The 16,522-nt window shown below is 43.2% G+C and overlaps 1 protein-coding gene across 1 annotated transcript in view; it reads right to left on the reverse strand.

Annotated features, from left to right (window-relative positions):
- Positions 1 to 16,522, reverse strand: part of LOC311149025 (beta-1,4-galactosyltransferase 6-like) — a 46,855-nt gene that overhangs the window by 7,041 nt on the left and 23,292 nt on the right. Inside the window, exons 3-5 of the mRNA XM_084186116.1 lie at positions 12,270 to 12,383; positions 9,473 to 9,597; positions 9,127 to 9,243 (exon numbers count right to left, since the gene is read on the reverse strand). Coding sequence (XP_084042242.1) covers positions 9,127 to 9,243; positions 9,473 to 9,597; positions 12,270 to 12,383 — 356 coding nt within the window. The remainder of the gene's footprint in view (positions 1 to 9,126; positions 9,244 to 9,472; positions 9,598 to 12,269; positions 12,384 to 16,522) is intronic.

Consider the following 16,522-nt stretch of genomic DNA (forward strand, 5'->3'; position numbering starts at 1 on the left):
ATAGCTATATCATGTCAAGGGGCAGGGCTCCAGACTGCAACCATTCAGTCACGTTTTGCGACCATTTGACTTGGCTGTGAGAGTTAAATTTTTTATTGATCGCATCAGTGCGAGCTGAACATTTATTACAAGGTCACCTCACTACTAAGTTTCAAAACTTAAAATTTTTGGCTGCTAAAATCATGATTTGTTCAAACAGTAAAAGTGCATCCTCATGATTCCTTTAATGACAGTGTATGCCCAGCCCCTGGGCCTGTTTCGTTAGGGTCTGTTTCGCTGTGATGAGCGAGCCACTTGATGTGCACTCCGGGAAAGATAAAAAGAAGTCTTCATAACATCTCAAAATCCAATTGCTGGAAATACATAGCTTTGGAAGCAACTACTGTTGTTCTCAGCATTCTGTGGGTATAATTTTTTATTTGTCATCTCTTAATATTGAGCTCAATAGCAACTATTTTACAATCCATATATTTGATATGGCTTTAAGATACGAAGCATGCATTGCTATTGCGAGTGCATAGGGTAGCTGGCTACAGCTGAATTTTTTTTTTTTTATATTAAATGTACTGTTAGATGAATAGGTCATTCTCTCTACTATTATTCTGACATTTCACATTCTTAAAATAAAGTGGTGATCTTAACTGCCCTAAGATAGGGAATTGTTACTAGGATTAAATGTCAGGAATTGTGAAAAACTGAGTTTAAATATATTTGGCTAAGGTGTATGTAAACTCCCGACTCTTTGCCTTTGACAGCTTTGTACACTCTTGGCATCCTCTCAACCAGCTTCACGAGGTAGTCACCTGGAATGCATTTCAATTAACAGGTGTGCCTTGTTAAAAGTTCATTTGCATTTGAGCCAATCAGTTGTGTTGTGACAAGGTAGGGGTGGTATACAGAAGATAACCCTATTTGGTAAAAGACCAAGTCCATATTATGACAAGAACAGCTCAAATAAGCAAAGAGAAATGACAGTCCATCATTACTTTAAGATATGAAGGTCAGTCAATACGGAACATTTCAATAACTTTTAAAGTTTCTTCAAGTGCAGTCACAAAAACCATCAAGCGCTATGATGAAACTGGCTCCACAGGAATGGAAGTCCCAGAGTTACCTCTGCTGCAGAGGATAAGTTCATTAGAGTTACCAGCCTCAGAATATGATTTGTTTTTCAACAGGACAATGACCCAACACACCTCCAGGCTGTGTAAGGGCAATTTTACCAAGAAGGAGAGTGATGGAGTGCTGCATCAGACGACCTGGTCCACAATCACCCAAAGTCAACCCAATTACATTTACATTTTACATTTACATTTAGTCATTTAGCAGACGCTCTTATCCAGAGCGACTTACAGTTAGTGAGTGCATACATATTATTTGTTTTTTTTGTTTTTTCATACTGGCCCCACCGTGGGAATCGAACCCACAACCCTGGCGTTGCAAACGCCATGCTCTACCAACTGAGCTACATCCCTGCCGGCCATTCCCTCCCCTACCCTGGACGACGCTGGGCCACTTGTGCGCCGCCCCATGGGTCTCCCGGTCACGGCCGGCTACGACAGAGCCTGGATTCGAACCAGGATCTCTAGTGGCACAGCTAGCACTGTGATGCAGTGCCTTAGACCACTGCGCCACTCGGGAGACACGAGTTGAGATGGTTTGGGATGAGTTGGACCGCAGAGTGAAGGAAAAGCAGCCAACAAGTGCTCAGCATATGTGGGAACTCCTTCAAGACTGTTGGAAAAGCATTCCAGGTGAAGCTGGTTGAGAGAATGCCAAGAGTGTGCAAAGCTGTCATCAAGGCAAGGGTGGCTACTTTGAAGAATCTAAAATATATGTTGATTTGTTTAACACTTTTTTGGTTACTACATGTTTCCATATGTGTTATTAATAGTTTTACAATTATTCTAAAATGTAGAAAAGAGTCAAAATAAAGAAAAACCCTTGAATGAGTAGGTGTGTCCAAACTTTTGACTGGTACTGTGTGTATATACATGTATACACACACACACACAAACTACCGTTCAAAAGTTTGGGGTCACTTAGAAGTGTCCTTGTTTTCCATGAAAACATACATGAAATGAGTTTGAATACGAAATATAGCAAAATGCATAGGAAATGTAGTCATTGACAAGGTTAGAAATAATGATTTTTAATTGAAATAACAATTGTGTCCTTCAAACTTTGCTTTCATCAAAGAATCCTCCATTTGCAGCAATTACAGCCTTGCAGACCTTTGGCATTCTAGTTGTCAATTTGTTGAGGTAATCTGAAGAGATTTCACCCCATGCTTCCTGAAGCACCTCCCACAAGTTGGATTGGCTTGATGGGCACTTCTTACGTACCATACGGTCAAGCTGCTCCCACAACAGCTCAATAGGGTTGAGATCCGGTGACTGTGCTGGCCACTCCATTATAGACAGAATACCAGCTGACTGCTTCTTCCCTAAACAGTTCTTGCATAGTTTGGAGCTGTGCTTTGGGTCATTGTCCTGTTGTAGGAGGAAACTGGCTCCAATCAAGCGCTGTCCACAGGGTATGGCATGGCGTTGCAAAATGGAGTGATGGCCTTCCTTCTACAAGATATATTTTACCCTGTACAAATCTCCCACTTTACCACCACCAAAGCACCCCCAGACCATCACATTGCCTCCACCATGCTTGACAGATGGCATCAAGCACTCCTCCAGCATCTTTTTATTTGGTCTGCATCTCACAAATGTTGTTCTTTGTGATCCGAACACCTCAAACGTCGATTCGTCTGTCCATAACACTTTTCCAATCTTCCTCTGTCCAGTGTCTATGTTCTTTTGCCCATCTTAATCTTTTATTTTTATTGGCCAGTCTGAAATATGGCATTTTCTTTGCAACTCTGCCTAGAAGTTCAGCATCCTGGAGTCGCCTCTTCACTGTTGACGTTGAGACTGGTGATTTGCGGGTACTATTTAATGAAGCTGCCAGTTGAGGACCTGTGAGGCGTCTGTTTCTCAAACTAGACACTAATGTATTTGTCCTCTTGCTCAGTTGTGCACCGGGGCCTCCCACTTCTCTTTCTATTCTGGTTAGAGACAGTTTGCGCTGTCCTGTGAAGGGAGTAGTACACAGCGTTGTACGAGATCTTCAGTTTCTTGGCAATTTCTCGCATGGAATAGCCTTCATATCGCAGAACAACAATAGACTGACGAGTTTCATAAGAAAGTTAATTGTTTCTGGCCATTTTGTGCCTGTAATTGAACCCCAAATTGCTGATGCTCCAGATACTCAACTAGTCTCAAGAAGGCCAGTTTTATTGCTTCTTTAAAATCAGCAAAACAGTTTTCAGCTGTGCTAACATAATTGCAAAAGGGTTTTCTAACGATCAATTACCCTTTTAAAATTATAAACTTGGATTAGCAAACACAACGTGCCATTGGAACACAGGACTGATGGTTGCTGATAATGGGCCTCTGTACGCCTATGTAGATACTCCATTAAAAATCTGCCGTTTCCAGCTACAATAGCCATTTACAACATTAACAATGTCTACACTGCATTTCTGATCAGTTTGATGTTATTTTAATGGACAACAAATGTGCTTATCTTTCGAAAACAAGGACATTTCTAAGTGACCCCAAACTTTTGAACGGTAGTGTGTGTATATACAGTGGGGAGAACAAGTATTTGATACACTGCCGATTTTCCTACTTACAAAGCATGTAGAGGTCTGTAATTTTTATCATAGGTACACTTCAACTGTGAGAGACGGAATCTAAAACAAAAATCCAGAAAATCACATTGTATGATTTTTAAGTAATTAATTTGCATTTTATTGCATGACATAAGTATTTGATCACCTACCAACCAGTAAGAATTCCGGCTCTCACAGACCTGTTAGTTTTTCTTTAAGAAGCCCTCCTGTTCTCCACTCATTACCTGTATTAACTGCACCAGTTTGAACTCGTTACCTGTATAAAAGACACCTGTCCACGCACTCAATCAAACAGACTCCAACCTCTCCACAATGACCAAGACCAGAGAGCTGTGTAAGGACATCAGGGATAACATTGTAGACCTGCACAAGGCTGGGATGGGCTACAGGACAATAGGCAAGCAGCTTGGTGAGAAGGCAACAACTGTTGGCGCAATTATTAGAAAATGGAAGAAGTTCAAGATGACGGTCAATCACCCTCGGTCTGGAGCTCCATGCAAGATCTCACCTCGTGGGGCATCAATGATCATGAGGAAGGTGAGGGATCAGCCCAGAACTACACGGCAGGACCTGGTCAATGACCTGAAGAGAGCTGGGACCACAGTCTCAAAGAAAACCATTAGTAACACACTACGCAGTCATGGATTAAAATCCTGCAGCGCACGCAAGGTCCCCCTGCTCAAGCCAGCGCATGTCCAGGCCCGTCTGAAGTTTGCCAATGACCATCTGGATGATCCAGAGGAGGAATGGGAGAAGGTCATGTGGTCTGATGAGACAAAAATAGAGCTTTTTGGTCTAAACTCCACTCGCCGTGTTTGGAGGAAGAAGAAGGATGAGTAGGATTGAGGGGAGGATGGATGAGGCCATGTATCGCGAGATCTTGGCCAACAACCTCCTTCCCTCAGTAAGAGCATTGAAGATGGGTCGTGGCTGGGTCTTCCAGCATGACAATGACCCGAAACACACAGCCAGGGCAACTAAGGAGTGGCTCCGTAAGAAGCATCTCAAGGTCCTGGAGTGGCCTAGCCAGTCTCCAGACCTGAACCCAATAGAAAATCTTTGGAGGGAGCTGAAAGTCCGTATTGCCCAGCGACAGCCCCGAAACCTGAAGGATCTGGAGAAGGTCTGTATGGAAGAGTGGGCCAAAATCCCTGCTGCAGTGTGTGCATACCTGGTCAAGACCTACAGGAAACGTATGATCTCTGTAATTGCAAACAAAGGTTTCTGTACCAAATATTAAGTTCTGCTTTTCTGATGTATCAAATACTTATGTCATGCAATAAAATGCAAATTAATTACTTAAAAATCATACAATGTGATTTTCTAGATTTTTGTTTTAGATTCCGTCTCTCACAGTTGAAGTGTACCTATGATAAAAATTACAGACCTCTACATGCTTTGTAAGTAGGAAAACCTGCAAAATCAGCAGTGTATCAAATACTTGTTCTCCCCACTGTGTGTGTGTGTATATATATATATATATATATATATACACACACACTGCTCGAAAAAATAAAGGGAACACTTAAACAACACATTGTAACTCCAAGTCAATCACACTTCTGTGAAATCAAACTGTCCACTTAGGAAACAACACTGATTGACAATACATTTCACATGCTGTTGTGCAAATGGAATAGACAACAGATGGAAATTATAGGCAATTAGCAAGACACCCCCAATAAAGAAGTGGTTCTGCAGATGCTTCCTGGTTGATGTTTTGGTCACTTTTGAATGCTGGCGGTGCTTTCACTCTAGTGGTAGCATGAGACGGAGTCTACAACCCACACAAGTGGCTCAGGTAGTGCAGCTCATCCAGGATGGCACATCAATGCGAGCTGTGGCAAGAAGGTTTGCCGTGTCTGTCAGCGTAGTGTCCAGAGCATGGAGGCGCTACCAGGAGACAGGCCAGTACATCAGGAGACGTAGGAGGGCAACAACCCAGCAGCAGGACCGCTACCTCCGCCTTTGTGCAAGGAGGAGCAGAAGGAGTACTGCCAGAGCCCTGCAAAATGACCTCCAGCAGGCCACAAATGTGCATGTGTCTGCTCAAACGGTCAGAAACAGACTCCATGAGGGTGGTATGAGGGCCCGACGTCCACAGGTGGGGGTTGTGCTTACAGCCCAACACCGTGCAAGACGTTTGGCATTTGCCAGAGAACACCAAGATTGGCAAATTCGCCACTGGCGCCCTGTGCTCTTCACAGATGAATGCAGGTTCACACTGAGCACGTGACAGACGTGACAGAGTCTGGAGACGCCGTGGAGAACGTTCTGCTGCCTGCAACATCCTCCAGCATGACCGGTTTGGCGGTGGGTCAGTCATGGTGTGTGGTGGCATTTCTTTGGGGGGCCGCAGAGCCCTCCATGTGCTCGCCAGAGGTAGCCTGACTGCCATTAGGTACCGAGATTAGATCCTCAGACCCCTTGTGAGACCATATGCTGGTGCGGTTGGCCCTGGGTTCCTCCTATTGCAAGACAATGCTAGACCTCATGTGGCTGGAGTGTGTCAGCAGTTCCTGCAAGAGGAAGGCATTGATGCTATGGACTGGCCTGCCTGTTCCCCAGACCTGAATCCAATTGAGCACATCTGGGACATCATGTCTCGCTCCATCCACCAACGCCACGTTGCACCACAGACTGTCCAGGAGTTGGCGGATGCTTTAGTCCAGGTCTGGGAGGAGATCCCTCAGGAGACCATCCGCCACCTCATCAGGAGCATGCCCAGGCGTTGTAGGGAGGTCATACAGGCACGTGGAGGCCACACACACTACTGAGCCTCATTTTGACTTGTTTTAAGGACATTACATCAAAGTTGGATCAGCCTGTAGTGTGGTTTTCCACTTTAATTTTGAGCATGACTCCAAATCCAGACCTCCATGGGTTGATAAATTTGATTTCCATTGATAATTTTTGTGTGATTTTGTTGTCAGCACATTCAACTATGTAAAGAAAAAAGTATTTCATAAGATTATTTCATTCATTCAGATCTAGGATGTGTTGTTTAAGTGTTCCCTTTATTTTTTTGAGCAGTATGTGTGTATATATATATATATATATATATATATATATATATATATATATATATATATATATATATATATATACATACATACAGTGGGGAAAAAAAGTATTTAGTCAGCCACCAATTGAGCAAGTTCTCCCACTTAAAAAGATGAGAGAGGCCTGTTATTTTCATCATAGGTACACGTCAACTATGACAGACAAAATTAGAAAAAAAAATCCAGAAAATCACATTGTAGGATTTTTTATGAATTTATTGGCATATGATGGTGGAAAATAAGTATTTGGTCAATAACAAAAGTTTCTCAATACTTTGTTATATACCCTTTGTTGGCAATGACACAGGTCAAACGTTTTCTGTAAGTCTTCACAAGGTTTTCACACACTGTTGCTGGTATTTTGGCCCATTCCTCCATGCAGATCTCCTCTAGAGCAGTGATGTTTTGGGGCTGTCGCTGGGCAACACAGACTTTCAACTCCCTCCAAATATTTTCTATGGGGTTGAGATCTGGAGACTGGCTAGGCCACTCCAGGACCTTGAAATGCTTCTTACGAAGCCACTCCTTCGTTGCCCGGGCGGTGTGTTTGGGATCATTGTCATGCTTAAAGACCCAGCCACGTTTCATCTTCAATGCCCTTGCTGATGGAAGGAGGGTTTCACTCAAAATCTCACGATACATGGCCCCATTCATTCTTTCCTTTACACGGATCAGTCGTCCTGGTCCCTTTGCAGAAAAACAGCCCCAAAGCATGATGTTTCCAACCCCATGCTTCACAGTAGGTATGGTGTTCTTTGGATAAAACTCAGCATTCTTTGTCCTCCAAACATGACGAGTTGAGTTTTTACCAAAAAGTTATATTTTGGTTTCATCTGACCATATGACATTCTCCCAATCCTCTTCTGGATCATCCAAATGCACTTCAGACGGGCCTGGACATGTACTGGCTTAAGCAGGGGGACACGTCTCGCACTGCAGGATTTGAGTCCCAGGCGGCGTAGTGTGTTACTGATGGTTGGCTTTGTTACTTTGGTCCCAGCTCTCAGCAGGTCATTCACTAGGTCCCCCCGTGTGGTTCTGGGATTTTTGCTCACCGTTCTTGTGATCATTTTGACCCCACGGGGTGAGATCTTGCATGGAGCCCCAGATCGAGGGAGATTATCAGTGGTCTTGTATGTCTTCCATTTCCTAATAATTGCTCCCACAGTTGATTTCTTCAAACCAAGCTGCTTACCTGTTGCAGATTCAGTCTTCCCAGCCTGGTGCAGGTCTACAATTTTGTTTTTGGTGTCCTTTGACAGCTCTTTGGTCTTGGCCATTGTGAAGTTTGGAGTGTGACTGTTTGAGGTTGTGGACAGGTGTCTTTTATACTGATAACAAGTTCAAACAGGTGCCATTAATACAGGTAACGAGTGGAGGACAGAGGAGCCTCTTAAAGAAGAAGTTACAGGTCTGTGAGAACCAGAAATCTTGCTTTTTTGTAGGTGACCAAATACTTATTTTCCACCATAATTTGCAAATAAATTCATAAAAAATCCTACAATGGGATTTTCTGGATTTTTTTTTCTCAATTTGTCTGTCATAGTTGACGTGTACCTATGATGAAAATTACAGGCCTCTCATCTTTTTAAGTGGGAGAACTTGCACAATTGGTGGCTGACTAAATACTTTATTTCCCAACTGTATGTCTGTGTGTATGTGTGATATATATATATATAGTGTGACGCCGTGGGAAAAACATTTGTGCGACCAAATCATGGGCTGGTGCCACCAACTTAAAAAGTTAGTGGAACCAGTGTCTGGAGAAGTCTGGAGAATTGTCAAGGGGTGTGATTTTAAATCTGCTGCAGAGTAATGTGTTCTTCTGCCAATTTGGCTTTTGGGAAGAGAATCATGCGATAGGATGTTATGCCGAAAAATATGTTGGTAGGACATCAAAGTCAGTGATTTATGGTTACTATTGGTTAATGAGGCAAAAAATAAATTGATGACTAAAATGTGACTAAAATAAAAGGCCATTTAGTTGATGACAATGGCCCACTGTTTTCATCATTTTGACAATAACTAGACTAAATCATTATTCAAATAACAAAAATGTGACTAAGACTAGACTAAATTAAAATTTTTAAAAAAGAGTGCCAAAATTAACACTGACTGGGTCACAAACTGAGAAGGGAGAGAGAAAGAGAGTGATGGATGGAGGGAGGGAGAAAGAAAGAAGGAGAAGGGGAGAGAGAGAGGGGAGGTCGAAGAGAGAGCAACGTTGTGAGCTAAACTATCTACATCATAGATTCTACATTTCTCACCAGTGGGTGGCAGAGTTGACAAAGTAGAGAGGCTGAATAGAAAGAAGGGAGACTAAATCTGTGCAATAATAACAGAACTTGTTTACAGACGTGTTTAAAGCCGTGTTACCTGCTCGACGACGTAATATGCAAACTGCAGTCGCTGTCTCTGCAGCATTGGGGTGAGGTGCTGGAACAGGATGGGAAGGTGCTCGTGGCGGTTACGGAACGGGATCAGGATAGCCACCTACACAGGGAGCAGGACAGTCAGACACATCCACAGCATGTATACGCTCATGTGCATCTAATACAGAGGGAGCAGGGCAGACAGAACCAGAATAAAGTAGAACATCATATGCTTCTAATAGAAGACACAGGTGTATACAAATATGGCTACAGTTCAATTTCATTATCTAACAGTAGTAAAATAACTCAAGCACACACATTTCGTCAGTCATCCATGTCAACAGTCATACCTTCCAGCGTGGTTTACAGTCCTTGGGTTTCCAGTGTCCTCCAAAGTGAACATCCAGATACTTAGAGAACTTCAGATCAATCTCCTCCATAGGGATCTCAGTCATATTGACATCCATCGGACCCTCTGAGAACATACACATAAACCTTCAGTAAACAAACACACACACACACTGTGGGATCTTAGTCAGTCCCTCCAGGATTTCACTACGTTTCTTTTCTCTTTTCTTTTTGTTGCGGGCAAAAAATTTGGATTTTTCTGCGGCAATTCTTACATTTGGCCTATGTGCTGACGCAGAAAAAGGTTTGTTGACATGTGGCTTGATTGAACCATTTTATGTGGTAATATTGCTTTGATTGAACTGTTTTATGCTGAAACAGTGCAGTGATATGTCCAATTTGTGTAATATGGGGGGGAATTGTTGTTTTGCCAAAGAAAGTTGAGCGTAGAATTGCAAAATCCTGGAGGGACTGCTTAGTCATATTCACATCCATAGGACCCTCTGAGAACCCACAATACACACACACACCTGTTTTACAAACGTCAGTTATGGAGAATAGAAGGACATAGCCTACAGAGAAGGCACTAAATGTCACATTTGCAACTATAAATTAGCCTTATGTCATACTGTCAGTAATCATGGGTTTTCAATCCATGCGGGTAGAAAAAAGATATCACGCATTGATGAATTGTCATGATGAACACAGTCGTAGTGCTAGAGCTGAAATAGACCCGACCCTGTCATTGTAAACCAAATTTGATTAAAGTCAAATTCAACTAAAAGCAAATTACGAGGCCTAAGCACTGGACAGAGGAAAGGGGGGGGGGGGGGGGGGGGGTGTATGTAGAATGCATTCGGAAAGTATTCACACCCCTTCCCTTTTTCCACAGTTTGTTACGTTACAGCCTTAAATAACAATTTTTCCTCATCAATCTACACACAATACCCCATAATGACAAAGAGAAAACAGGTTTTTAGACATTTTTGCAAATGTATTTAAAAAAAAAAATGAACAAGATCCCTTATTTAAATAAGCATTCAGACCCTTTGCTATGAGACTCAAAATTGAGCTCAGGTGAATCCTGTTTCCATTGATCATCCTTGAGATATTTCTACAACTTGGTCACTACAATGGTCACTCTGGCAGAGCTCCAGAGTTCCTCTGTGGAGATGGGAGAACCTTCCAGAAGGACAACCATCTCTGCAGCAGTCCACCAATCAGGCCTTAATGATAGAGTGGCCAGACGAAAGCCACTTCTCAGTAAAATGGCACGACAGCCCACTTGGAGTTTGCCAAAAGGCACCTAAAGGACTCTCAGACCATGAAAAACAAGATTCTCTGGTCTGATGAGTCCAAGATTGAACTCTTTAACCTGAATGCCAAGCGTCACGTCTGGAGGAAACCTGGCACCATCCCTACGGTGAAGCATGGGTGGTAGCATCATGCTGTGGGGATGTTTTTCAGCAGCAGGGACTGGGAGACTAGTCAGGATCGAGGGAATGATGAACGGAGCAAAGTACAGAGAGATCCTTGAGGAAAACCTGCTCCAGAGCGTTCAGGACCTCAGACTGGGGCGAAGGTTCACCTTCCAACAGGACAATGACCCTAAGCACATAGCCAAGACAATGCAGGAGTGGCTTCGGGACAAGTCTCTGAATGTCCTTGAATGGCCCAGCCAGAGCCCAGACGTGAACCCAATGAAACATCTCTGGAGAGACCTGAAAATACCTGTGCAGCGACGATCCCCATCCAACCTGACAGAGATTGAGAGGATCTGCAAAGAAGAATGGGAGAAACTCCCCAAATACAGGTGTGCCAAGCTTGTAGCATCATACCAAAGAAGACTTGAGGCTGTAATCACATAAGCTCTAGGAAGAGATATTTCAGTGTTTTTATTTATAATACATTTGCAAACATTTCTAAAAACCTGTTTTTGCTTCATCATATGGATTATTGTATGTAGATTGGGAGTCAAGGGATCTGAATACTTTCTGAATGTACTGGATGTGTCATGGAACTCTCCTACCATTTGTCTTCAGATTTCATTGATAGCACAGAGGCGACAATTGGTAATGCAATACGTTTAACTGTAACCAAAGTGCATATGTAGATCTAACCGGCATGATAAGCCACACACATCCTAGAGGGAGAGGCAGTGTGACAGAATGAGGAGCGAGAGATTGAGAAATAGTAAGAGAAAGAGGAAGCACAAAGAGACAGCCAAGAGTAGCTTATCTCATGAGAGTTACATGACCTGATCATAGTACAGTATGAAGATAAGCAGAAACTGATTCTCCAATAGAAATCTCTGATCACGATGTTAGCTAGCACAGCTCAGGCGCAGAAACATGTCATCGGGACTAATGGTCGTGTCGAGCAGAACTGCGCATGTGCAGGCCGTTAAATCAGAAGGCACTCCTTAGATATAAAGTTGTTTTTGACAAAAATTCATGTCCGTTTGTCACTTTCACAAGGTTGTAGTAATGACAGATTCAGCTACTTAAGACATTGGCTTGAATCTATGTTGTCTTTAGATTTGGAGAAAAGGACACATTTTTCACTCCTCCCAGCGACTTGCCAAACCCCGGTCTGGTCTGTCGAGTTCCCGTATCATGATGTTGTGCCTCTGTGTTTGAAAACCCAGTGGTAAAATACTCTCTCAGTAGGCAAATTGATGGTTTGAAGGCAAGCGTTCTGGTTACTTACTCATAGAAGGCAAGTGTTCTGGTTACTTACTCATAGAAGGCAAGCGTTCTGGTTACTTACTCATAAAAGGCAAGCGTTCTGGTTACTTACTCATAGAAGGTAAGCGTTCTGGGCAGGGGAGGTTCTGGGCATATGTGAAGTTCTCAGGGAGGTATGAGGTTGGCTGGGCCATGTATTCACTGGAGTTAATGCCATCTGGGTAATCTACAGGAACAAACAAGACATTTATTTTTTGATTGATTGTATAAATTACCTTTCTATATTCTCCCTTTTAGGTAACTTAGAGATGGATAATGCTGATTATAGGTAGTGGAGGGGAGTAGACTGTATTTCAACCAACATGAGCTCTATTGGAGCTAGAGTGAGGGTCGTTCTTGTGATTTTTGGCTGCCCCTCATCTCATATTGGTTGAAGCACTGCCTACTCCCCTACACTACATATTAAACAGCAAGATCCCTCTCTCTCTTAACTACCTAAAAGGGGGAAGATTGAGAGGTCATGTATACACTCTCCTACATATTTATTTGGACAGTGAAGCGACAACTTTTAATTTGGCTATACAAATGTTTTATAAGGCGACAGTACATAATGCCACATTTTGATACATCTGTTTGAAAGTTTTTAAATGAAAGCGCTTTATGTATCTAGTCCCCCCATTTGAAGGTGTCATACAGTGCCCTACTGAATTATTTGCACCCTAGGTAAATATGAACAAAAAAGGCTGTGAAAAAATGTCATGAATCTAACCTTTAATTTAGTTAAAATTGTTCAAAGATAGTCATCAAGAAACACATTTTATATTCGAAAACATGCATGGTTCCGTGTGGCTCAGTTGTTGGAGCATGGTGCTTGCAACACTTTTTAAAATGTAAAATATCACAATTATTGGCACCCCTGCATTTAGTACTTTGTGCACCCTCCCTTTGCCAACAGCTCTGAGTCATCTCCTATAATGTTTGATGAGGTGGGAGAACACATAGGAAGAGATTTGAGACCATTCCTCCATACAGAAACTCTCCAGATCCTTCAGAGTCCTTGGTCCTCACTTGTGGACTCTCCTCTTCAGCTCACCCCACAGGTTTTCAATGGGGTTTAGGTCAGGGGACTGGGATGGCCATTGCAAAAGTTTGATTCTATGGTCAGTGAACCATTTGTGTGGATTTGGAGGTATGCTTTGGATCGTTGTCCTCCTGGAAGATCCAACGACGACCCAGTTTTAGCCTCCTGGCAGAAGCAGACAGGTGTTGGCCTAAAATCTCATGGTAATTGATGGAGTCCATGATCAAATCAAATTGTATTTGTCCTGGATGGAAGGAACCTTAGCCCCAGTGATGTACTGGGCCATAAGCACTACCCTCTGTAGTGCCTTGCAGTCGGAGGTCGAGCAGTTCCCATACCAGGCAGTGATGCAACCAGTCAGGATGCTCTTGATGGTGCAGCTGTAGAACCTTTTGAGGATCTGAGGACCCATGCCAAATCTTTTCAGTCTCCTTAGGGGGAATAGGTTTTGTCATGCCCTCTTCACGACGGTATTGGTGTGCTTGGACCATGTTAGTTTGTTGGTGATGTGGACACCAAGCTCTCAAGCTGCTCCACTACAGCCCCATCAATGAGAATGGGGGTGTGCTCAGTCCTCTTCTTTTTCCTGTAGTCCACAATCATCTCCTTTGTCTTGATCACGTTGAGGGAGAGGTTGTTGTCCTGGCTCCACACGGCCAGGTCTCTGACCTCCTCCCAACAGGCTGTCTCGTCGTTGTCGGTGATCAGGCCTACCACTGTTCTGTCATCAGCAAACTTAATGATGGTGTTGGAGTCGTGCCTAGACATGCAGTCATGAGTGAACAGGGAGTACAGGAGGGGACTGAGATAGCACCCCTAAGGGGGCCCCGTGTTGAGGATCAGCGTGGCAGATGTGTTGTTCCCTACCATTACCACCTGGGGGCGGCCCGTCAGGAAGTCCAGGATACAGTTGCAGAGGGAGGTGTTTAGTCCCAGGGTCCTTAGCTTAGTGAGGAGCTTTGAGGGCATTATGGTGTTGAACGCTGAGCTGTAGTCAATAAATAGCATTCTCACATAGGTGTTCCTTTTGTCCAGGTGTGAAAGGGCAGTGTGGAGCGCAATAGAGATTGCATCATCTGTGGATCTGTTGGGGCGGTATGCAAATGTAGTGTGTCTAGGGTTTCTGGGATAATGGCGTTAATGTGAGCCAAGACCAGCCTTTCAAAGGACTTCATGGCTACAGACGTGAGTGCTACGGGTCGGTAGTCATTTAGGCAGGTTACCATAGTGTTCTTGGGCACAGGGACTATGGTCGTCTGCTTGAAACATGTTGGTACTACAGACTCAAACAGGGAGAGGTTGGAAATGTCAGTGAAGACACTTGCCAGTTGGTCAGCGCATGCTTGGAGTACACACAGTCGTCCGGAACAGCTGATGCTCTCATGCATGTTTCAGTGTTACTTGCCTCGAAGCGAGCATAGAAGTAATTTAGCTCATCTGGTAGGCTTGTGTCACTGGGCAGCTCGCGGCTGTGCTTCCTTTTGTAGTCTGTAATAGTTTGCAAGCCCTGCCACATCCGACGAGCTTCGGAGCCGGTGTAGTACGATTCGATCTTAGTCCTGTATTGATGCTTTGCCTGTTTGATGGTTCAGAGGGCATAGCGGGATTTCTTATAAGCTTCCGGGTTAGAGTCCCACTCCTTGAAAGCGGCAGCTCTACCCTTTAGCTCAGTGCGGATGTTGCCTGCAATCCATGGCTTCTGGTTGGGGTATGTACGTACAGTCACTGTGGGGACGACGTCATCGATGCACTTATTGATGAAGCCAGTGACTGATGTGGTGTACTCCTAACAAGGTTCCCAGGGCCTTTGGAAATAAAACAGCCCCACAACATCACAAATCCAGAACCATTCTTCACAGTGGGGATTAGGTTATTTTCTGCATGACCATGGCTCTTTTTTACGCCAAACCCACCTCTGGTGTTTGTTGCCAAAAATATATATTTTAGTCTCATCAGACAATAGAACCTGATTCCAATCAAAGTTCCAATGACATTTAGCAAACTCCAGGTACTTACATTTGTGGTTTGGTGACAGCAGAGGCTTTCTTCTGGCATCCAAATAACTTGTTGGCATGGAGGTGAGGTCTAATTGTAGTTTTGGAGACCCCAAGATGTAACTAACTTCTGCAATTCTCCAACTGTAATTCTTGGAGATTTTTTTGCTACTTGAACCATCCTTCTCACTGTGTGTGGAGGCAAAATACACTTGCGTCCTCTTCCAGGCAAGTTCATCACAGCTCCATTTGTTTTACATTTCTTAATTATTGCCCTAATAGTGGAGATGGGTATTTTCAGGCACGTAGCTATCTTTTTATAGCCATTGCCTGACTTGTGAAGGTCAACAACATTGTCTCATTTCATGTGTGTGTTCTCTGGCCTTTCCCATGTTGATGGATGACTAAGGGAGTTTAGCCTGTGTGTCACCTCATATTTATACCCCAGTGAAACAGGAAGTAATGGATGACCACTTAAGAGTTCCCAAAAACTCAGATGAACTTTAACAGGTAAAATCATAAATCGGAATATACATCAGATTTTTTTCAGTAGAATTTCTAGGGGTGCCAGCAAATGTGAGACGCATGTTCTTGAATTTTTTTTATTTCTTGATGACTATTATTTTTGAACAATTTTTACTCAAAGGTTAGAATCATAACATATTTGAGTGTAAGATCAAGCTGATAAACAATTTTTAAAAAATCACAGCCTTTTTTGTTCATATTTACCTAGGGTGCCAATAATTCAGGAGGGCCCTAAGTATTTGGACGAATTCACTTATAGAGTGCCTTCGGAAAGTATTCAGACCCATTGACTTTTTCCACATTTTGTTACGTTACAGCCTTATTCTAAAATGTATTAAATTCTTGTTTTTTTCTCTCATCAATCTACACACAATACCCCATATTGATAAAGCAAAAACAGGTTAATAAAACAAATATATATATATATATATATATATAAAACATTTACATAAGTATTCAGACCCTTTACTCAGTACTTTGTTGAAGCACCTTTGGCAGCAATTACAGGCTCGAGTCTTCTTGGGTATGACGCTACAAGCTTGGCACACCTGTATTTGGGGAGTTTCTCCCATTCTTCTCTGCAGATCCTCTCGCTCTGTCAGGTTGGATGGGGAGCGTTGCTGCACAGCTATTTTCAGGTCTCTCCAGAGATGTTTGATCGGGTTCAAGTCCGGGCTCTGGATGGGCTACTCAAGGACATTCAGCTATGTGCTTAGGGTCGTTGTCCTGTAGGAAGATGAACCTTTGCCCCAGTCTGAGGTCCTG

Source organism: Coregonus lavaretus (assembly GCF_964263955.1).
Source record: "Coregonus lavaretus genome assembly, chromosome: 21".
Classification (NCBI taxonomy): Eukaryota; Metazoa; Chordata; class Actinopteri; order Salmoniformes; family Salmonidae; genus Coregonus; species Coregonus lavaretus.